The following is a 22,186-nucleotide window of genomic DNA, read 5'->3' as shown; positions in this document are numbered from 1 at the left end:
CCGCTCACTGGGGGCGCTCGGTGAGCGCGTGCAGGACCGACAGGCGTGCACCCCCCGCGGGAAAAGTCCTCCCTCGGGCCGAGCGGGGAGGTTGGGGGTCGCGTCCCCTTTCGCTCGGTCCGGGTGCGCACGGGAAAGGGGTCCCCGGCGCGGGGGTGACAGGGGTCCCGGCCGCGCCGCCCTCGAGCGGGAGAACCGAGCCCCCAAGACTCCTGAGCCGCCCCCCGCCCGGCAGAGAGAGGCCGGCAGACCGGGTGGGACCTATTTTTCAGGGAAACTGTCGCATAGACACCCCCGTTCCCACGCGGCGGGGCCCGCGGCGGAGGGAGCGTGAAGGTCGCCGCGGACGGGCCGCCCCGCCCCCTCCCGGGCCTCGGGATCGCCGCTGCAGCGCGCGCTGCACTGCGGGGACCGCGGGGGCGCTGCAAGGTCGAGGCTGGGCCTCCTGCCCGCGGCCCCTTCTGGAGGCTGCCAGACCCCGACCTGAGGTCTTTGCACGGGGGCGTCCTGCGAGCCCAGCCCTAGGGGCCCTGCCTGCCAGCACCGCCCAGGGCTCCCCTGGTGGCCACTTCCTCAACATGTCACCATCCCCGCTGGCTGAGTCATCAGGAGTCCCTGGGCTGGGGTGGAAGCGGTGGATCCTGGAGACCCCTGCCCCTGACCTCACCCCGGGGTCACCCTTCCTTCTGCGGACCCTGGACGCTCAGCAAGCTCAGGAGGACGCGGCCATAAGGCCTGTTTCCTGTCTGCTGGGCACCTTGTTCCAGCTCCCACTCCTCACCGACACCGCCAGGCCCCACGTGGCCAAGGTGGGCTGGTGGGCAGGAGGGGTGCAGGGGCACTTCCCACTTAGCCCCCACTTTTGCCAGTGTGGGTCCAGGACGCCCAGCTGCAGGGTCCTGGGCCCTGGGAGCCTCACACCGTCCATTCCTGCTCACAGGCCTGTTGCCTGGGTCTGGGCCAGGAGGTTCGGGGCGGGGGTGTGTGTGGCCCTGCTGCCCAGAAGGGTGGGCCTGGGGACAGGCCAGCGGGGGGCCCCGGCCAACTCCCTGAGGTTGTGAGGAGCACATTCGTTTCATTTCTTCGTGGGGGGGTGGGTCAAAGCCCCAGGCCTGGGGCAGGTCTGCGGACAGGCGCTCTGTGGGCGGTCACCAGTTTCCAGGTGTTTGGGGGCTCCCAGCTCAGGGTCTGCTCAGCTTGGCCCTTTGGGGCTCCTTGCCCACGAGCCTTGGGGGATGACCCACAGCTGACACCCTGCCAGCAACCCGACCTGCACAGTGTGGGTGCCCTCACAGCCACCTTCAGGGAGGCACACGGCCGCCCTCAGCGGGGCCCGGTCGGGCAGCTGTGGCCCACACAGACCCAGGGAGGTGCAGACCCATCGGGACAGAAGGGGGTTGGGGCCCAACACTCACAGAGTCCACACTCGCCCTGAGCCTGGGGCTCCAGTGACAGGTGTGAGCTTGGGCACACAGGACAGCCCTTCCCTGTCTGTCTCTGCTTCTCTGGGTCTCTTTCTCCCCCCTCCCTTGGCGGGGTCACTGGCTCACTGTCCATCCACGCCGCTCTGCCTCTGTCCTGTCTGTCGTCACCCATGTAACCCTCACCCTGCACAGCCGGCCCTCAGCTCACATTTGCCCTGAGGGAGGGGTGGGTGGCCCACTAGGACTCAGACCCTCCCAAGAGGAATAGACCAGGATGGGGACAGTTTGGTCAGAGGGACTGGTGCTGGGGGTGGGAAGGAGAAAGGCCCCGCAGCCAGGGGGCAGGAGTGGAGGCAGGACCTGAGGCGCCGGGGGCCCAGCAGCCGTCTGCCGCCCCCGTAGGGCCCAGACCCAGCGAGTGCCGGGCCCAGGCGAGCAGCCAGCAGTCCGGCGGTCAGTCAGGGGACCCGTGGCGGCTCAGTGGGCATAGTGCCCAGCAGCCGAGAAAGGCTGAGCAGGGTGGCGGGTCAGCGGCCCGAAGATCTGGCAGGTGGCACCCAGGGCTCCGGGAAGTGGCCTCTGTCCAGGATAGTACTGGGCCTAGAGGACGTGGATGGTGACGGGAGGGGAGGGAAATGGCCGGAAGCTGGATGACAGGAGGGTGTCCCAGCAGGGGGCCAGCTCAGCCCTGCTCTCTGTTCAGATCACTGCCCCCACAGTGGCCAGGACACCCCGCCACACGCGGATCTGTGCCACAGGAGGCCCGGTGCTGCCTGCGTGGTCCCCTGTGGTCACTGCAGATGGCAGAGCTGGCAGCCTGCTCCAGTCCCAACCCTGCCTCCCCAGAGGTCCCTCCAGGAGCCTGCCTGGGGCCAGCTGTCCCTCGGTCCCCTGGCCTCCTGTGCCCCAGGGTACTGCCCTGGAGGGGGTGGTGTGTCACCTCGGCCTGGGGGCGGGCAGGGAGCTGCAGGCCCCGAGGGAGGGCCTGAGAAGGGTTCCTGGTGCACCGGGGCTCACACAGAAACTTCAGATGGAAACGCAGTAACTTAAGAAGCTGAGTGACCCCGTCCCCGTCACAGGCCCCGCTGCGTTGCCCCACTGCTGCTGGACGGCACTCCGCTCAAAGAGCAGCGGCAGCGAGAAGTGGCATGAGCAGCTGGGACGCTGCCCTGGCCTGGGGCGTCCTTCCGTCCTGGGATGCTGAGACAGGAGCCTGGCCAGACCCCCTCCCCCACTGTCACAGGACACAGTGCAGGGCAGCTGTGGGGCTCCCTGGGGGCCTGTGCCCCCCCCCACCGTGTTCCCTGTGTCCCCCTTGGCTGCCGCCTGCAGCAGCTCCTCCAGGCCCGGAGGGGAAGAGGGTGAGCGCGGACCTGGAACTGGAACCCAGCTTCCTGAAGCTGCTGCCTGGGGGTGTCGGCCACAGGCAGGAGGCTCAGGGTGGATGGGGAGTGTGGGGCAGGGGACGAGCGGAGCCCGGCCGCCAGTGGGCCCTGCCCTCACTGTAGACTGGGAGGCCGGCAGGCTGGCCTCCGGTGTCCGCGTCTTTCACATCAGGGTCCCCTCCACAGCCACCAGCAGGGTGGACCCTGAAAAGAGAGGGGTGTCCAGGCTGAGCAAATGCCCTGGGACGTCTCTGAGGCTTGGAAGACACCTGGCCGTGTCGGCTGGCGTTTGGTGGTGGCCCATGCCCACGCCGACCTGGGGTTCTGGGCCCCTGTCTCTCTGGGTGGGCGGTCACGCCCTCTGTCACGTGACCCCACAGGGGGAGCTGCCGACCGGGTGCTCCTGCCTCCTCGGCCCCCCCACCCCCATTACTGACAGCCTGGAGCGGGAGGTGGCCTCGGGAGTCACGTGGTGACGGGAGCAACGGTGCAGGGAACAGACAGAGGAGGTGCCTGCAGCTCGGGGAGCAGGTGCCACCCCAGAGGGACTGGGCGGGGACTGACTGAGGCTGGCGGCCTCCTGGGTGGGGGCCTGGGGTGGACCACATGGGGCGGGAGCTGCTGCGCACCCCGGGGGGTCCCGTATGGGAGACGACAAAGGGGTCTGTCTGCCTCGAGCCGGATCCTGCACGGACAGGCAGCGCCTGGCCCCGGCCACTGGGATGGCCTGGCACCCTCGCCTGCAGCCGGCCCGGGGCCGGCCAGGTCTGGAGCCTACTCTCCGCCTTCCCCGGGCCTCAGGCGTCCAGCCCTCCTGCCCTCCCACCTGTCCTGGGGGCCGAGGCCCTTCCCCAGCCCCAGGGGCCAGCGGATGCAATCCCATGTCAGGTGCCCCCATGGGAAGCAGGACCCCCACTAGGCACCCCCCCAGTGTCTGGAGCCCACCCGTGTGTGTCCCCCCACCTCAGTCTACTTGGGCTAAGTGCTCGGCCCACCCCGCACTCACCGCTGTCAGAACACAGGGCTTGACCCACTGCCTGAGGGGCCCCTCTCCTCCTGCCCCTGAAAGCCCTTCCCCTTCCCTTCCTGCCCCCTCTCTGCTTCCGCGTCCCCACCTGCATGTGCTCCCGGGAGGGGCCCCAGGGCTTCCGCAGCCCTCATTGCTGCTCTGGTTGGAGCAGGGCTGTGAATGGACAGGTGGGGCAGGGTGGACAGGGCAGGGGGGCCGCAGAGGCAGAACAGACGGCCCGGGGCTTGTCTGGTGGGCGCGCACCCTCGGGAGCAGGGCTGGGCTGTGCTTGGGCCAGAGGAGGGCCCACTGCAGCTCCCGCACCGTGTGGCCCAGGCGGGGCTGGGCGCCCCATGCCTGTCCTGACAGGCACCCAGCAGGTATGTGCTGGGTGGGCCTCCTGCTCCCTCCGACAGGTGGTACCAGCTGCGACAGGGGGTCCTTTTGCAGCAGCGAGTGCTCAGCAGCCAGGCTGGGCAGGGTGCACACTGTGGGGAGGAACACCAGGTGCCAGGGCTCTGTTTTAGGGGTGCAGAGCCCCTCACACCACCCCAGGCCGCCCTGTCCCCACAGACCTGCACCGTGGTCCACTGCAGCCACAGGGCCAGCAGCCCCCCCCCCACCCAGCCACAAACCCCAGTGTTCGCCCAGATGGCTGTGAGGCAGAGCCAAGTGCCCATCCACGGGCCCTGTGGGGAAGCTGTGGAAACCGCCTGGCACCCCTCTCTGGCTGCGGGTGCCCACGGCCTGGACCGTGAGACAGCTTCCCTCCCGCTTGGGGCACCACTGTCTGCCCTGGGCAAACCCTGGCTCCAGCACCGGCGCCAGCGCAGGAAGGAACGAGAGAGACCCAGCTGGCAGAGGTGCCCGGGGTGTCCACACAGCTCGGTGACGCCTCTGGTGGCCTCGGGGGGCTTGTGGTGCACCTGCCCTGTGGGTCCTGCCCCCATGCTTGGCCGGGGCAGAATGGGGGCACCCTCTGCTCCGGGCCTCCCCTCCCCAGGCCTGCGGGGGGGCTCTCCTTGGGAGATGCTGTGTCTAGGCCACACCCACCGCCCAGGAGAGGCTCCGGGCCTGGTGTGGGGACCACGGGGCGAGGGGTATGGAACTCTGGGGGTGGCAGCAAACCGCAGACAAGCAAGTGCCACACCTGTGCCCTCCTGGTGGCCAAACTACAATGCCGAAGGCAACCGCCTTTGTGGGGACAGGATTCATCATGGCACGGAGGCTCAGCCAGCTGCTGTCACTGAGGTGACTGAACTGCAGGGTGGCTCTTGGTAAAGGTCCAACCCTAAGGTCCCAGGCTGGGGATTGGGGGCATCTTCAAGATTGTCACAGAGCAAGACTCAAGGCCCCAAGGGCCAGCCCAGGGCCTGCAGGATGGGATGAGGCCCTAGGGGCCTCTGGAGGGAGCGGGGCCAGCCGAGGTCACCGGGGCTCCTGCAGGGGCTCAGCTGGGCGCTGTCCCTGAGCACGGGATCCGTGCCAACTGCTCTGAGGGTCAGCCCTGACCTGGACGGGGAGAGGCCGATGGGACTGTGGGACCCAGCTCAGAGCAAGGACTCCCGGTCACTTCTGCACAAATCTGTGGGGTCCGGCCTGGGGCCCCCCAGGCAGAGAGCGTGCAGAAGCTTCAGAGGCCTCAGGAGCAGCCGGGGTGGATGGGACGCCAAGGGTGGTGCAAGGCTGGGTGGTCCCTGCCCCTCAGAGGAGCTCTGAATTGGGGTCCCGACAGTCCTGGGCCCATTTGGGGGTGCCCAGCCTGTCTCTGCTGAGCAGGGAGCGTTTGTCTCCCACAAGGGCCTCTGCTGGAACCTGGCAGGACGCAAGGCTGTTTTTGTGCCAGAGGGGGGGAGGGCCCCGTGCAGGGCCGTGGGGCATCCCAGGATGCTCGCTGCACGGAGAGAAGGGGCACTCCCGGAGCTGCGAGGCCGCAGCGGGAGAGAGAACGTGTCGGGGCGCACGTTCACTGACTGGCGGGCGCTTTCTCAGGACACGGAACCCGACACCCTGGCCCGGACCCCCGGATATCTGGGAGCCAGGAGGGAGGGCTGAGGCAGCAAGGGGGACGAGCGTATGGGGTGGTGCAGTCACTCCCAGGCGGGCGGCACGGAGGCATGTTCTGCGCCGGGACCCTCATCCCCACAGCCCCGTGTCCAGGCCTGGAGCCTCTGAGGGGCGGCCGGCCAGGGCTGCTGTCCAGGGCCTGTCTGTCCTCTGGAGTGGACAAGCCTGGCCCTGGGAACAGCCCTGCAGGGGTCCCGGGGGGCGCTCCGGACCGGCACCCAGGCAGCCTCAGCCACACGGAGACCTGAGGGTGGGCTGGGCCCCAGCCCCCTGTGTGAAATCTCTGTGCCTACTTAGGTGGCTCATTATTTTTTAAAAGAACTGGAAGCTAAAAATAGCATAACAAGCAGGGTCCTTGTTCCGGAGAACGAGGGGGGGGGGGGGGAGCTGCTGACGCAGGGGCTGTGTCGCTGGCTCCGCGCCGCCGGGCCCGGGGAAGACAGGCTGCGCGTGCTTTTCCCTCCCTCAGTGGCCGCCCAGCCACGTCCACCAGGGGGCGGGTCACCTCAGCAAGAGGCCGGTCGGGGGGCGTTTGTACAGCTGCCCCCCACGATGTGCCCCAGCTGGGAGCTTCGAGCGCACCAGCACCGCGCTCTGCAGACGCCCGTATCCCGAGGCCGTGGGTCTCCCCTGACGTGTCCCGGAACCTCCCCACCCCACGCCCCCCGAGGCACCGGGAGGACGGCTGTCAGAGGCCTGCTGACCTGGGGGCAGGAGCGGGGCCACACCTGCCACGCCCAGTGGCAGAGAGCGAGGCTGCGCCCCAGGGCTCCTGGACGGGCGGCGTCTCCAACCTGAGAGGCACAGTGCCAGGTGGTGGGGAGTCAGATGAGCCTTGGGCCCCGTGGACAGACCCACGGGTCCGGAGGCGCACTGTCCCCCAAGTCTGTGGCCACGTCCAAGCCTGTACACCTGGTGTGGACATGCCTCCGACAGCACTTCCCACAGAGAAAGCCGTTGTTTGTTCTAAACTCCTTGAACACCCTGCCCCACTCTGAAGGGGGACTGAGTGGACAGGGGGCCATCCAGCTGCAGGGGGCCCACCAGCCCCAGGCACCCTGGCTCAGGACAGAGTGACCAGCAGCCCGGTTCGTGCGCGGGGTCAAAGCCCGCACCCGGGTGACAGCAGGATAGGCAGAGACGAGCGTCGTCAGAAAATAGTTTACTTATGTACAGGTGGCCCGGGCTGATCACACCCAGGGTCACCGGGGCTCACGGGGGGGTCGGGGGGACAGAGCAGCAGTGTGCCCAGCCCATGAGGGGGCGGCCACTGAGCAGAACAAATCACAAACCGTGACGACTGGGAGGAGCACGAATCAACACTTTCCTTTGGGACAAAGAAAACAGGAAACCAAGAGGCTCCGGAATGCTCTCTTCCCGCTGCGGTGCGGGTGCTGAGCCTTCGTGTGGGCGGCAGGCGGGCCCCCGGGCGCAGCTGTGTCAGCCCAAACCGCCTCGGCCGGGGGGAGGTCGGCCCGACGATGACTTCTGGTCCCACTTGTGGCTGCGACAGCTCAGAACAGGGGCCGAGCACCCTGGCTCTCGAACTCGGCCCAGGCGTCGCTCAGCTCCATGAAGACCAGCCGGGCCTGCTGTTCGTGGGGCTGCCCCGCGGCCTGCGGGCGAGTGAGAGGCGGCCTCAAGCCGGTTCCCCGGCCCCCAAGATGCCCGCCTCCCGGGGGGCCCGGCCCGGCACTCACCTTGTCCGGGTGGACCACCAGCACGGCCCGGCGGTACTGCTTCTTCACCTGCTCAGGCGTCACCAGGTCGGCCATGCCCACGGGCGTCCAGCGGCTCTCCCCGTCCCACAGCACGGTGTGCAGAGTGGACAGCAGGGCGCGGATGTTCCTCTCCTTGCCCTCCGTCCAGTCCAGCAGCTGTGGGGGGCAGGGGCTGCAGGGCAGGCGTCCTGGCCGCAGCCCCCGCCCACTGCTTGGCTAGAGGCTCCGCATGCTGCCCACCCCGTGGGGCAAGGCTCGGGCTGAGACACCGGGCCCACGTGCTCTGTGATGACCCCACCCAGGCACGGTCCACACCGCTCCCCGGGCCTGGCCAGTCGCCACCCAGACAGACACACGCAGAACCTGGTGACCCTGGTCAGCGGGAAGTGATGAAGGACCTACCCGCATGGCCTCGCCCCGCCTGTCCCCAGGCAACAAACAGGCCAGGCCCCTGGGGGACGCTGTGGCGCGCAGACGACCTTGCAGGGAAGACCCTGAGCACTTGGTGATCGGGGCTCACAGCCAGCCCCGGAGGGCAGAGGCCAGCATGCTGGGCGCGGCAGACGTCCCGCCACCCCCGGCTTCAAGGGTGACCTCTGGCCAGGGTTGTGTGTGGTCAGGACTCCAGGGACTGAGACGCTTAAAAACAAAAGGAGGAGGCAAAAGCCTCCCCTCTGCAGCCTGCAGGTGACGGGCTCTGTGGGGACACTGCGGGGGCGGGACGGCCTGCACCCGCCACAGAAACGCGCGGGGAGGTGAGCAAGGCTCCCAGGACGCGTCGCACAAGCCTTTCCCAGTGTGAGTCCAGAGCCAGGGTGTCTGTGCGGCTCAGAGGAAAGGCGAGGTACAGCCACGGCCCCGGGGGACCTGCAGCGAGCCCGGGACCCCGGGTGCCCCGCCCCGCCCCTGGGCCGCAGCGCACCTTCAGCCTGAGGGGGTCAGTGCCCCTCGCCTGGTCCTGCCGCCTCATCTGGGCCATGGTCCTTGGCCCCTTCTTGTCGGACTTGGAGGAGAAGCCTTGATTGGACAGCAGGTCTTCAAAATCATTCTCGGACACTCGCGGCTTTTGACCTGGGGAAGGACGGGGCCTGCTGAGGCGCCTGGGCCCCATGCCGACCTCCTCTGCAAGATGCTGTGTGTCCAGCTCGGTAGCCCTTCGGGACTGAGAGCAGCCAAGCAGTGGGAAACCCCTGGCGGGGCTCTGTGGGCACAATTTGTCTGACCACAGGGCTGCCCATCAGCCGCCCCAGGACACCACCATGCCAGACTCTCCGGACCATCCGGCCCAGGGACGCGCAACACCCACAGACACCTGTCTGAGCCCCGTCCGCCCACACAGACTCGGCCCCTCCAGGGAGGCTCGAGGCCTCACGGAGCTGCTTTGCCAGGAGACCATACGTGGGGGTGGGGGGACGACTCACCAAAGCTGGGGGCGCGAACACCCCGCTCCTCTCGGCCGCCGATCACGCTGAAGTTCGCGGCATAGTTAGTCCTCGGCTGCGCACAGGTTTTGGGGGGCGGCTTGGTCTGGGAGGCCCACGGGGCACCCTGGGCCGGGGGCCGGCTTCCCTGCCAGGAGCTGCCGCCCTTGGGAAGGGGGGCTGTTCTGGGACCGAAGCCGCCAGGAGCGAACCCGCCAGGAGAGCCTGGGGAGACAGACGGGGTCTCAGGGCGCACAGGCCAGGCAGCGCCTGCGCACGGTAACCCGAGTGGCCCGGTGCCAGGAGGGGTGGCGTCGACGCGGCCCCCGGGTTGGGCAGCGGTGGAGACTGAGGGGCTGGGGGAAAATGGAGGCGGTCACGGGTGACCAGCGCCTGGAGCCTGGCTCAGCCCACATGCAGCAGACGGGCACCGGTCAGTCGGCGGACGTGTCCCCAGGAGCCTGTCTGTGTAGACGTCTGCACTAGACCCCGGCGGGAATGGTGTGAGACCCACGGGCCTGGGGAGGCCGGGCCACGCCCCTGCGCTGGGCCCACCCTCAAACTGCCCTGCTGCCCGCTTCCTCTGTCGGGTCTGCCTGTGCGCGTTCACCGCCCAGGCTCCGCGCAGGTCACACGGAAGAGTTCCTTCCCACTCAGTGACTGTGGATGGCGCTGTTTTAGTCCAGGTTCCGGTGTGCACTGCCAGCTGACAGCCACAGCCAAGGTCCGTCCATAACTCGTGAATCTGACTCCTGGCAGTGGGACCCACTGTGTATGCCTGGACAGTTCCCGGAGATGACCCGGGGGATCCGCCCAGAAGACAAGCAGGTCCGGCAGGGCAGGCGGCTCTACCTCCTCCTTCCTGCGTGTCCGGCTCCTACCGCCCTTCCCGCCTGTGCAGGCCGGGCCACAGGGAGGCAGGGGGGCAGGGTGCGCTGGCCTGCACCTGCCTCAGGTGAGGTTTTGCAGATGCCTGTTGTCAAGCCACTGAAGTGTCCCCTCGGCACTGGTCCAGCGTCTCTGTCATTGGCAGGCACCGAACTCTGTCGAATGCCTTCTCTGCACTGGCGCCGGGTCTGGCTGGCACGGTGCATTCCACCGACTGCTTCTGGGACGGCACCGGCGCAATTCCTGCTTAGTGGAATCACCGGCGAATGGCCCTGCCTCCCCCCACTGCCTGGAAGAGGTTACCCGGAACTGGTGCGACTTCTTTAGAAGTTTGCCAAAAGTCTCCAACGAAGCCACCTGGGACTGCAGCTTCCGTTTGAGAAAGTTTTAGGGGCAGATTCACTTTCTTCAGTTACAGAGGATTTGAGCCACCTGCTGCACACGCCTGAGTGGTGGCTGGACAGGGGGAGACTGTCCCCAGCCACGTTCTCCAGCCTGTGCTGCTTCATCACCCGGGTGACACCTGTGTTCACCTCGAGACCTGAGTCAGCTTTGCTTTTAGAGTTTCCCTTAGTAAAGCTTTGTTGATTTTATCAACCTTTTCGAAGAACCAGCTTTTTATTTAATCAACTTTGAATTTCTTCTGCCTTCCTTCCCGGGGTCTCCAGATGTCTCTTCCAAAGCGGTGTCCAACGCACACGCTCCCTCCTCGCACCAGTGAGCCACGCCCACTGCGCTCCCAGGTCTAGGGTTTCCGCCTGCACTTGGCTCAGTGTGTCCCCTCCCCAATGTTCCGAGATGGCCTGTGTGTCACTCACAAGTACCGTTTCCAAGCGTTCGGAGATTTTCCCGTGACCTTGCTGCTACTGCAATCTGGCTTGATTCCATGTGGTCTGTGTCCCACCCAGGACACAGCCTCTCCTGGTGGAGGCTCCCCAGGGGCACGGGGACACATGTCCCTCGGCAGCTGGTGTGACAGGACAGGGTCTCCAGCCCTCCTCTCGCCTGGTCTCTGTCCAGGCAGCTGCCCCACCCTCAGTGACAAGGGACACGGAGGCCTCCAGAACACAGAGCCTGAGTCTGTCTGCTTCTCCCTTCGGCTCCGCCAGCTCTGTCCAGACCACCTCTGGGACGGCCGGAGGGTCTGGGGCTGCAGAGCCGAGCTCAGGGCTCCACACTGGGAACGAGGCTCAGACCCTGACAAGCCCTCCCCCAATGGGCCCTGGAGCCCACAGGCCAGGCAGTACCTGGGGGGCTCTGGGCAGCCCCACCCCATGCTCCAGGGGAGCAGCCACAGCGGAGGTGAGGGGCCGCGGACAGGCCTGGACTTCCGGGAGCGCCCCCGAGAGACTCTGCAACCCCAACTCCAGGGAGCCGTCAGGAACGTGGACCGGAGGAGGAGCCCTCTGGGGACTCGGCAAGACAGCAGCAACGAGGGCCGGGGACACACATCGAGTGGGCGGCCACCGCCCGACAAGGCCCGGCCACCACACAAGCCTCTCGAGCGGGAGGCAGGGAGGCAGAGGCCGGTCAGGAGCAGCAGGGAGCCCCTGGTGCTGAGGGGTGTCCCGGCTCTCAGGCTTCGAACGGAAGGCTCTCGAGCACCAGCACCAGCCTGGGGAGCAGCGCCCACTCCCATAGGAGGTGCATGGCCGGAGGGCCGGGGCCGCATCGCCCCGAATGCCAGGCAGACGGGCTGCCTACAGCCTGCAGTTCCAACGCCACCCAACTACGAAGGACGAGAGACTCTCCTGGGCACGGACAACCTGCCCCGCACATTTCCGGGGCAGCCCCACAGGGGCAGGTGGGACGCTGGGTCCCCTTGGAGGCTGCCCAGCCCCCAAGCACCCACAGCACCCACAGCACCGCGTGGCTCCTGAGGGCCAGGTGCCCCTGGGAGTAGCCAGGCTGCTCCCAGCGTCACTGTGCCCTGGAACCAGCTGATGGAGGTGAGGGTTCATCCAGGCAGCTGAGTCGGGCAGAGGGAGCAGCCCCAGGACAGAGGGGTGGAGCCCACCTGCAAGCAGGCCTGGCGAGGTGTGTGCCCCAGCCCCCACACGCTACCTTGGAGGCTGGAGCTGAGGTCGCCCAGGTCTGCGAACGGGTCCAGGCTCTGAGACTTGGTCTGGCTGGCCGGGGGACCAGGTGGGGCCGGCTGGCCTCCAGGACAGAAGAAGGGGCCTGTGGAAGGACAGAGGACATCAAACTGAGAGCGAGTGAAGAGAGACCCAACCGCTCTCCAGCCTGACACTGCAGGAGGCCTCGCTCGGTGCCGTGACGTGGAGCGCCAGACCAGGACACAGCCCCACCCAGCGCTGCCCCCCACCCCAGCGCACGTGGTCCCAGCACCTCCTGGAAGGGAGAATGTGCCTTCGACAGAGTCTGGGGACCCTCTGTGCTTCAGACACGGACACGCCAGAGGAGTGTTAGTGTCACAAAGACAGCTCCTCCTACAAAGGGCTCTGCCGGGTGACGGACGAGGCCGCGCTTCTCGTGCAAAGAACACAGAATGGCTCCCGAAAGACACCGGGGATGTGATGGGGACAGGAGGTCCGGGGCCCGTGCTGCATGACTGTCAGCTTGCAGGCGATGTTTCCCGACAGGACAGAGCCACTGATGGATGCACGGAAAGGACAGACGTCCCCAAGGCAGGCCCCAGAGACACTTCGGTGGTGGGTATCTCCCAGGAGAGGAGGGCGGGGCAGCGTGGGGGGCGCCGGGCTGCACCCAGGCACCTCCCCCTGGGGGCGGGCCCAGCCACCCAGACCTGCTGGCAGGCAGGGTCGCACCTTCTGTGGCGGGGGTGGGGGCTGGCGCGTCGGCCCAGGCGGCCCATCCTCCCAGCAGGTCTGGGTGGCTGGCTGAGGCTGTCATCCTGCTGGACTCTGCTGGCACGTCCCCTGGAAGAGATCACACATGAGTGTGCTCCCTGCAAAGGTGGACCCCAACCGTCCCCTCACCTCTGGGGGGCCCTGAGAGGCCGGGGCGTGGAGGCTGTGCTGAGAGACGGGTGCAGCCAACACTGACCAGGCCCTCCTTCCGCACAGCCCCCCAGCTGCCCAAGGAGCACAGGAGAGACAGGCAGGGCCGCCCCCACTCTCCCCCGCAGGTGGCCCACTCGCTCACTCGCAGCTGCACACAGTGCCCCTGCAACAGCCTCCCACCCACCCCCAAACAGAGCACAAGGCGGCGGCCTGGGGCCCACAGTGGCCCTGCTGCTCACCTCTTGGCCCAACTTACCCAGCTGCAGGAAGTTGGTGCTGCAGGTGGGGGGCGGGGCGCTGTGGGTGGAGGGGAAGGACGAGGACGGGGTGGCCAGAGCGTCTGCATTACGAAATCCGCCAAAGAGGTTGGGCTGGGAGCAGGGCTGGGCGTCTGGATCGGCGGTCAGCAGGAGAGGGTCAAACGGGTCGGCTGCAGAGACACCCCAGGAGCAGGTGGCGTTGAGGCTGTGCAGACCCTGGACCCCGAGCACCAGGCACCCTGGCTGCGAGACAGCCCCATCCACAGACCAACACCCTGGCCTCGGACTGTCTGGGAGACGGCAGCTCAAGGCAAAAGGGGGGGCGGGTGTGGGGTGTGAGCTCAGGACAGGCAGTGGAACCGGGCTGCAGTGTGGCCGCCGCCTGCTGTGGTCCTGTGCCGCTAACCACACCACCCACCTAGCCCGCGGGGCCAGAGGCTGCGCCACTGAAACCTGTTCCTCGGGCCACACCTACCAGCTGTAGTGGGCTCACTTGTGTGCTGGGCTGAGCCTGTGAAGAGCAGGGTGGTCTCCCCTCCGAGGAGGTCACCTGAGTGACTCTCAGGGGTGGCCTCAGGGGTCCCAAGGAGGCAGCTGAGCAGGTCGGCATTGCTGGGGGGGACCCCAGCAGCCTGGGTGGGAGGTGCTGGCTCAGAGTGCAGGCCCAGCAAGTCCACGCCGTCCTCCGGCTGCCCGGGTTCCTGGGGTGCGGCTGGTGTGTCCGCCTCGAGGGCCCAGTCCTGCCCTTGTGGCCTCGCCTCCGAGTCTGGCCTGTCCTCCTCGGCCGTGTCCCTGCTCTCGGCGGAGAGTGTCGCTGTGTCCTCGTCCGATGGCTCGCTCTCCCCCACACCCTCGGCCGGGGCGGGTGGCGTCTCCTGGGCGAAGCCGCACTCTGGGCCCGTCTCCACGTGCTTCTCCTCTGGAAAGACAGCGGCTCGCTGACGGGGCTGAAGTCACCGGGGACAGGACAGGACAGGGGCCCGGGAGCGAAGGTCTGGGAGTGGGCTGAGCGACGGGCAGGCCCCTGCAGAGACTCGGCCACGGCGAGGGCCCCGGGCGCGCCCGTGGGCCTACCCTGCCAGTCCAGCGTGCGCAGGAAGTGGCTGCTGTCAGCGCCGCTGCTCTGCGGCGACTCGGACTCTGGGGGCTCCGGGTCTGGAGACCCCGTCTCGGCATCATACTGGGCGGTGGAGCCCGGCTGCCGGGGGAGCTCTGGCTTCCCTGCCGGGAGAGGAAGGCATCAGCCCCCAGCCCCGGGTGCCGCCCCCACTGCAGCAGCCAGGTCCAGACCACCGGGGCCCGGTGTGTGAACGGACCCCAGCGTGGGCTCAGGCACACGTATGCACACACAGGCACACACACGTTCACTTTTCAGGAGTGCTAAGCTGTCTTCACGTGAGAACGTGTAAAAAACACAGAACCAGGACTGGGAGGAAAACTGCTGTGGCTGCATGCAGTGTCGTGGGTCTCGCCGGCCGGCACACTCGTTACACGCTCGCGTGACTGCTCTGAGGTGAGATGTGCGGGCGCGGAGCTGGGGGCGTGTGTGCTAGCGGCTCCTGTGCCCCACTGGCCTGGAATGAGGCCTCCACCCCTCGGGTCACTTGTGAAATGGATGCGCACCCACAAATGCGCCCTCACCGACTCGGCCCGTCACTCAGACCCGACCTTGGAGGGCCCTGCCTGCCACCGTCCCTGGGGGTGGGCTGCCAGCTGCAGGTGCCATAGGCAGACGCCGAACAGCAGCCCCCAAGGCTGGCGCCCCTAGACCCTTAACTGCGCCCACACACAATCTGACCCGGAAGGGCTTCCAGGCACTGGGGTCAGGACAGGCCCTCACCAAATTTAGAGAGAATGTCCTGCTGCTCCTCCCGGCTGGAGAAGAGGATCTTGGGGTTCAGCCCCCTCATGCTTGAGCTCTCCCAGGGCAGGGCCTCCTGGCTGGGCCTGTCCCGGGGCTCCACCTCCACGTCCAGGCTCACTTGGAACAGGTCCGGGTACTTCTCCTGAATGTCACACGCGTCCAGGTCGTACCTACAGTGCGATGCCAGGCCCCATCAGGGACGTGCTCACAGCCACCCCGACACCCAGAGCCGGGCAGGGTGCTCTCCGGCACGGGCGAAGGCCACAGGGAGAGCCGGGTCCCTGCCCTCCAGCCGCACCAGCCACCGCTGGCACAGGGGCCAAGGGTTCAGGCCGGGCTGGCCGAGATGTGAAAGGTGTCTGCATGAAAACGCTATGCCGTGTCCCCGACTTCGGCTGTGCACAGGTGCCCGAGCCCTGCCACTGCGTGCGGGACGGCAGCTCCCGACGTCCCTGCTGGGGGAGGGGCAGGCAAAGCGCGGAGCACTCTGGCCGCCAGGCGCCAACTGGCACAGGTGGGAGGCAGGTGCGTCTTGGCTGCCCCAGCAGGCGGAGACTCCAGCTGCCCTTTCCCTGCCTATCCCGACTCTGTGGGTCTGCACCACGCTGGGGAGCCCAGGGCGGCCACGTGTACCCCGAGACCAGGCCTGACGTCGCCCTCACAGACTGTGTGGTCAAGCCCCGCACCGCGGCTGGGCACGGGTTCCCCAGGTCAGGTCCTCCATGCTGCGGGGCACCTGTAGGAGTGACTGTCCCACGTGACACAGCAGCACAGTGACAGAAAGGTGGCGACTGGAGAGGCTGAGGGAGGAGCCCTGCTGCCCGACACAGACCCACCCCGGGCACAGGAGGGCCGGCGGGTGCTCCACCAGACAGACTCAGCGAGCTGGTCCAACCCAGAGGGCAGGGTCCGAGGGCCTCCCGCCTTCCCTCCTGCAGACGCGGACGGGGTGGATGGGCCCAAGTCTCACACCCTTCTCAGGCGGCGGCGGCGGCCCCTCTGTCCACTCAATCCCGGCCCGGCAGCCACCACAGCCTCCTTCCTTTGCAGGTCAGGGACCCACAGCAGGAAGGCCCTGCGGCCAGGCAGCTAAAGCAGAAACAACCAACAGGCGTCGACCCAGAGACGGTGATGCTGGCAAAGCAGGAGCCAAGTGGCTAGCAAGGACCAGGGAGCAAGGGGCGCGGCGGGCCCGTGGGGGGGAGCGTAGGGCCTCTGTGGGCTGGGCCGGGTCCCACACTGCTGGCCCCATCCCACTGCCCCACCCCGCTGACCCCAAGAGACTGCCTGGGCCCCCGCCCGGCGGGCCAGTGAGGGCACAATGAGGTCTGTGAGTGAGGAAGCACCCGGATGGCACCTGGAGGGCCGGGCAGCCAGGCCCCGCTGGCCTCCTGACCCCGCTCGGCTGCAAGACGTACCTGCTGACCTGCGTCACGGTTGCCACCCTTCCCCGCCTACGGTGGAGAACGTCCCTGTCACAGGAGGCCTCCCCAAGGACAGACTCCTCCAGGCCTGTGCAGCCCGGTTTCCCGGCACCGGTGTCTGCATCCCTTGTGAACTGCCCGTGGGGACACACACACCCATCCCCGTGTCCTGGGGATGCCACCTCCCCGTCAGCCCCAGCGGCACACAGGCAGTGTCTCTGGCACACCCACCACCCTCCTTTCGGCCCCCAAGGCCATGGCCTCTCCAAGCTGACCCCCGGCCCCCTGGTCATTCCAACCCCACCGAGGCCTGAACCGGCAACCACAGGACCCAACGCCCCTGCTCATCATGCCCCTGCCACCGTCCAGCCTGCCATGGTCAGCACCAGGCCACGTGTTTGGAAGTGGCCGAGAGTGGATCTGAGAAGCTCTCATCACAAGACTCTGTGTGTACCTACGTGTGCGAGTGACACGCACACGCCCCCCAGGGCCGTGCCCCAGATGCGGAGGCCCCCACGTGCTGCACCGGCCACACCCATGTCACTCACATGGGCGGGACAATCACCGTGGGGGGACACTGGTCTGCGTCCAGTTCTGCCCTGGGCACATGCCCTCGGGGACACGCTCAGGCGCACGGTGAGTTCACAGAGCCGTAGAGCAGGCCCCTGGCCCTCGACACCACAGTTGTCCCTCTTGGCCCTCCTGTCAGGGCACCAGGCGGCTGTCCCCCTGCTGACCGCAGGGTGAGGGCCTTCCTGTGGAGTTACCGACCCTGGGGACCTCCCCTCCCGTCAGGGACGCCTCAGGGATGCAGGCGCGAGTCTCCCGTCTGAGCTCCTGCAGCCGAGACCTCTCACTCGTCTGCGAGTTCCTGTTCTCGGGAGCTCCGAGTCTGAAGGGTGGTTTCACCGAAGATGAGCCACTTCCAGAGCCCCCGCAGAGGCCGCCGGGCGGCTCGGAGTCGCTCCCCTCCTGCCAGGAGCCTCTGGAGTCCGCACCTTGGTTTCTAGCCCCTCACTGCGGCACGCGAGACAATGGGCTCCTCTCTTTCCCAAGAACCCTCGTCACGGAAACAGCTCACGAGTCTAAGCACTGATGTCTCCGTGAGTGTGACAACGTCTGAGCCAACGGTTTTCCAAGTGTCACTTCTGGCCTCGTTCTCCTGTCTGGTCTCCCAAACGCCGTCCCGAGCTCCCTGCTCGCTCGCGGGGCCCGAGATGCTTCCACTCCCGACGCCGAGCCCTGCCAGCAGCTCTGTCACGGCACAGCCCCCGCCGCACTGCGTTCGGTTCCTGAGCCGAGACGGCACCCTGGGCACAGCCGGGTCTGCAGGGAACCCCCCCGCCTTCCTGTTCTTGCACTTGCTACGCAGTCGCTCCAAGTCCTCAGCCGTCTCCAGCACCTCCCCCCGCTTCTTCCTCTCCGTCTCCTGCTTCCTTTCCCTTTGAAAACAAATGCTTTTGGAGCAAGCTGTCCTCGTGGTTGGACGCTATCAAAGTTCTGGGAGTTTATCTTCCTCCGAAAGAGGAAAAACCCAGAAAGGCCAGAGCTGCGACACCTGTCTCTCCTTTCCAAATCGTGACTTCACCTTTTAAGTGCCCGCAGGAGGGAGGCACCCCAGAGACACGGACGTAAGCCACATGACGAGCGATGACACACGGACACGAAGGTCCCCCTCGGTCTCCCAAGGCCGGCGCCGCTCATCTGAGTCTTGGCCACGGCAAGTGCACCGAGCCCACCAGGCCCCAGTCAGAGCTCTGTCCTCCCAGGACCCAGGCGTGGGTCCCAGTGACCCCGTCGCAGGGCAGGACACAAGGAGTGGCAGCAGCTGCCTGTGGACCGTCCCCATGGCTCCCCTTCTGCACGGACCACGTGTGTGCCTGAGACAGGGCACCGGGCTGGGCCCGGGCCCCAGGCGCGCTCGAACACTGCGTTTCAGTCAGTCAGGGCCCCGGAGAAAGCAGCCCACTGCCTCGTGCCGGGTGTGGCTGGGGCTCAGTCCGCAGCGGCAGTTCTCCACACTTCCGTCTCTAAACTGGCCCACGAACTTCCATCGCCCGCCCCCCCTTAACCCCCCAACCCCCGTGGCCAGCAGAGCCCTGCGCACAGAGCAGGTGCTCGGCACCAGGGGAACACACAGGGGCGCCCCCTCTGGCGCCGCCACACCCAGCATGGAGAGCGCCGTCTACCGAGGAATCAAGGGGCACAGGGGCGGCCACCACCCCTTCTGACGTGGGCATCCTGGACACTGAACACCTCAGATCGGGGGACACGCCTGGGACTCAAGTCTGGACGGAGACTGGCGAGCCTCCTGCTGTCAGCTCTGTGGTCGGCTCCCTCAGCCTTCGCTCCACCCCACCCCTCCCGCAGGGACACTGGCAGGTGTCCCTCTCACTCGGGTCAGCGAGGAGCCAGGAAGGTTCCTTGACGGCAGAAGAGCAGCAACCTGAGACACGCAAGGGCTCGCGCAGTCGCGACTGACGAGTCGGAAGGCGCCGGCCTCGGTGACCGCACGCTCTCGGCCTCTCCTCGCTGGCCAGCGGGCGGGGCGCCTGCAGCCCACACTGGGGGGACGGGAACAGCAGCCCGGCTGGTGCTGGACTAGCTGAGGGCAGAGGAAGCCAGAAACCAGCCCCCAGGAGGCCGGGCAGGTCCCAGACGAAGGGCACGCCGCCCGCTGTCGCGGCAGGGACGCTGGGGGGCTCCCCAGGGACTCGCCCCTGGGAAACAGACCGAAGGCCCCCGACAAAGGGCCCAGCGTGCGCTCCCCGAGCACGTCTACACCCCCTCACGCGCTTCTCTCTCTTCCTCCCTCCTGAGCTCGGGGCCCGGCCGTGGGGCCCGGCCGTGGGGCCCGTCCTCTGGCATCGCCGTGACCGTGAGGTCGCAGCTTCCACCTGCAGCCCTGGGCCTGGCCGCCCCGGCCTCGCCTCTGGAACTCTGTCCTGGGCGCGGTGGAGGGCTGCGGGCCCCGCACTGCGCCAGCACCAGCCTCGGCCCCGCCCTTCTCGGTGGCACCAACGTACTTGGCGAACTTCACCGTGGTCGCGTTCCGAGGCACAAACCCCGTGTGGAACTGGATCTGGAACATCTTCATGGATGCCATCTGCAAAGGGAGCACACAGGACACACCTGAGCTGAGAGCGTGGCACCGGGCCTCATGTCAGACACCCTCCGGTCACCGAGCTCCGAGCGCCTGGCGCACACCTCCAGGTGCTGAAGACCCAGGGATGGTGGGACTGCACCTCAGGCAAGCGGCTCCTCGGGTCCCAAGACCCCAAGCGGGCGGCAGCGCCATGATGTGGGGGGACCCCCGCGTCCCCGGAGAAAGCCCTGCCCCGTGAGCTGCCAGGGGAGGCGTGCCAGCCCGTGGGACCCGGGCCGCCCAGTGCGCTCACCTTGGCCTGCAGCCGCCCCCCCAGGGTGGACCTCGCGTGGTAGATCACAATGAGCACGTCCCCCTGGACAGTGGTGCCCAGTGGAATGACCGCTTTGCCGTCCTCGATTTTGAAATCTCTAGGGTGGAGTGAGGAGGAGGTCAAATGAGACGAACACCACACTGCGGAGAGGCGCCGGCCACACACCCTCCCGAGGGACCGCAGTCTCGGTCCCCACCCCACCACCCGCTGTTCAGTTACACTCGATGACGTTGGGGGAGGTGCCCCAGGGAGTGACTCCGGGAAGCTCCTCCTCGGCGTGACATCACAGGAGCCCCCGCGCCCGCCTCCCCACGGCGCCCCCCCTCGTTCCCAGAGGGGCCGGCGGCCCCGGGTGAGCGAGGGCGGCCCGCGCACCTCATCTTGTCGTACTCCTGGGACGTGGTGGCCACGCGCTCGTCCCCCACGTAGACCTCGCAGAAGGGCCGGCAGCCGCTCCTCTGCTTGTTGAACAGGGGCACGGGCGTCATGGCGACGGCCCGCACCAGCACCGGCTTGCTGTGCGGCGTGATGGGCTCCTCGGCCACCATGTCACACATGTACTCGATGTACCTGCAGGGGGCCCGGCAGGGCGTGGCACGTCACACGACTGTGCGTGGCCGCATGCCACGCCACATGCGTGCTGGGCAGCCTGCACGCCACGTGGCAGGTGCTCCAGTCAGCACACGGGATCTTTTTTCGATCAAACGCCCGTGTTCGGTGCCGCCGACTGCCCCTGAGGCGTGGGTCCCGGCCCCCAAACGTGCGGCCTCCCCCTCGCTCGCCCTGCGGGTCGCAGGCCGTCTCCCGTCACCCTGCTGCTGCTGCTCGGGAGGAAGGGCTCCCCCGCCTCTGGGGCCTTCCAGCTGGTCTCTGAAGCTGTTTTCTTCAGTAGCCACGGGGTGAACGCTGCCCCACACCCCCGCTGAGCCCTCTCCTGGGCTCTGCCCCTGGCCGTGGGCAGCAGCTCACTCAGCCGAACCCTGCGGCAGCCGCCCCATGCAGGGACCCGCCGTGTATTTGGGATTGGGGAGCAAAAGCGGCTTCTGGGCCAGTGTGTAAGAAGGGCCATCAGCCCCTCACTGTGCTGGGGGCCTCGCCCGCCCTCCTGCCTCCCTGCACACAGGTCACGGCCCTTGCGGCTCCCTGGGCAGCCGAGGGACAGGACACTGTGCCCTCAGCTCCAGGCCCCACCTGACCCACCGTCCACAGGCTGTGTGACACTTTCCCTTTGTCCCGCATCGCCACCCAAATAAAACCCCCATGTGTGCAGATGGTGCCGCCCCCACTGTCCAGGAAAGCAAACGGCCCAGCACAGGCCTCACGGCCACACCTGCTGCAGGAGCCCGGCCCGCTGGCTCGGGCCAGGAGAGCTGAGACGGGCCTGCCTGGACCCACTGGCCAGCTGGTCTGCAGAGCAGGGCCGTGGACGTCAGCACAGGGCAGGGCTGGTTTGCCAGGCCAGAGCCCCACCCCACACTGCACCATCCCCACCCCTTCCCAAAACCCTTCTGTTGCCCCCTCACGGCTGCAATGACCCTGGGACACTACAACTGTCAGTGTCCCCAGAGAGGCACATGGGTACCTTTTGTGGGACGGCCAGATGCCCGGAGGGCAGCGCTTCATGCTGAACATGTACACCGCGGCCTCGGCGGTGCTGAAGAGCCGGCAGAAGCACAGGAAGGAGCAGATGGCCACGGCCGAGGCGGCCCTCCCGTCCTAGGACAGGGGCAGGCGACCGCTCACTCAGGGGCCCAGCCTCGCCCCCCTGGGGCGGGGGGCGGTGCCGGTCCTCTGGGCTGGGAGCGCACTCTGGAACTTACAGAAAGGCACCCGAGCAGCTGAGGACCCCGCCCCCAAAGGAGAACAGCCCCTTCACGAAAAGCGCAAGGCGGCAGCGTGTGCCAAGGGGCTCGGCTCACGCCCACTGTCCCGGCCTCACGCTCACCGATGCCACTGAACCCTCTTTGCCATCACTCCTGGTGTGTACTGACACACAAGCCTCAGCAGCCAGGGCCAGGGTGGTCCCCAGCCACAGTGAGGAGGGACAGAGCCGGGACCCACCAGACCACGGCCTCAGCAGCGGGCGGTCGAGACCACTGTGGGTGCTGCTGTGTGGGGGGACGAGACAGCGGGGCGCTGCCTGCCGCACTCAGGCCGGGGCAGGGCACTGCGGGGCCCAAGGCCTGGACCGCTGCCCCTCCAGGGCCTGCAGGGGTCCACACACCGGCCCAGGGCCCCCCGCCCCTGGTCCTTGGGCAGCGGCAGGGGGCTGGTGCTCAGCAAGGAGCCCCACACCCCAGCCCACATCACTGCCTATCAC

General features: G+C 67.6%; 1 protein-coding gene across 2 annotated transcripts in view; it reads right to left on the bottom strand.

Annotated features, from left to right (window-relative positions):
- Nucleotides 1-7,032: 7,032 nt before the first annotated feature.
- GAK (cyclin G associated kinase) overlaps nt 7,033-22,186 on the bottom strand; it is a 39,815-nt gene continuing 24,661 nt past the window's right edge. Inside the window, exons 15-28 of one of the 2 annotated variants that reach the window (XM_037126953.2) lie at nt 21,449-21,582; nt 20,242-20,436; nt 19,846-19,963; nt 19,474-19,553; nt 15,000-15,193; nt 14,234-14,380; nt 13,635-14,078; nt 13,156-13,329; nt 12,705-12,815; nt 11,980-12,096; nt 9,028-9,252; nt 8,529-8,677; nt 7,586-7,762; nt 7,033-7,501 (exon numbers count right to left, since the gene is read on the bottom strand). In XM_037126953.2, the coding sequence (XP_036982848.2) occupies nt 7,400-7,501; nt 7,586-7,762; nt 8,529-8,677; nt 9,028-9,252; nt 11,980-12,096; nt 12,705-12,815; nt 13,156-13,329; nt 13,635-14,078; nt 14,234-14,380; nt 15,000-15,193; nt 19,474-19,553; nt 19,846-19,963; nt 20,242-20,436; nt 21,449-21,582 (2,367 nt within the window). In that variant the 3' untranslated portion in view covers nt 7,033-7,399. The remainder of the gene's footprint in view (nt 7,502-7,585; nt 7,763-8,528; nt 8,678-9,027; nt 9,253-11,979; nt 12,097-12,704; nt 12,816-13,155; nt 13,330-13,634; nt 14,079-14,233; nt 14,381-14,999; nt 15,194-19,473; nt 19,554-19,845; nt 19,964-20,241; nt 20,437-21,448; nt 21,583-22,186) is intronic. The other variant, XM_053672265.1, reaches the window with a different exon arrangement.

The sequence above is a fragment of the Artibeus jamaicensis genome, unplaced genomic scaffold (genome assembly GCF_021234435.1).
Source record: "Artibeus jamaicensis isolate MK-2021 breed Jamaican fruit bat unplaced genomic scaffold, CSHL_Jam_final contig_76, whole genome shotgun sequence".
NCBI lineage: Eukaryota > Metazoa > Chordata > Mammalia > Chiroptera > Phyllostomidae > Artibeus > Artibeus jamaicensis.
This window is presented reverse-complemented; position numbering and strand designations above follow the sequence as displayed.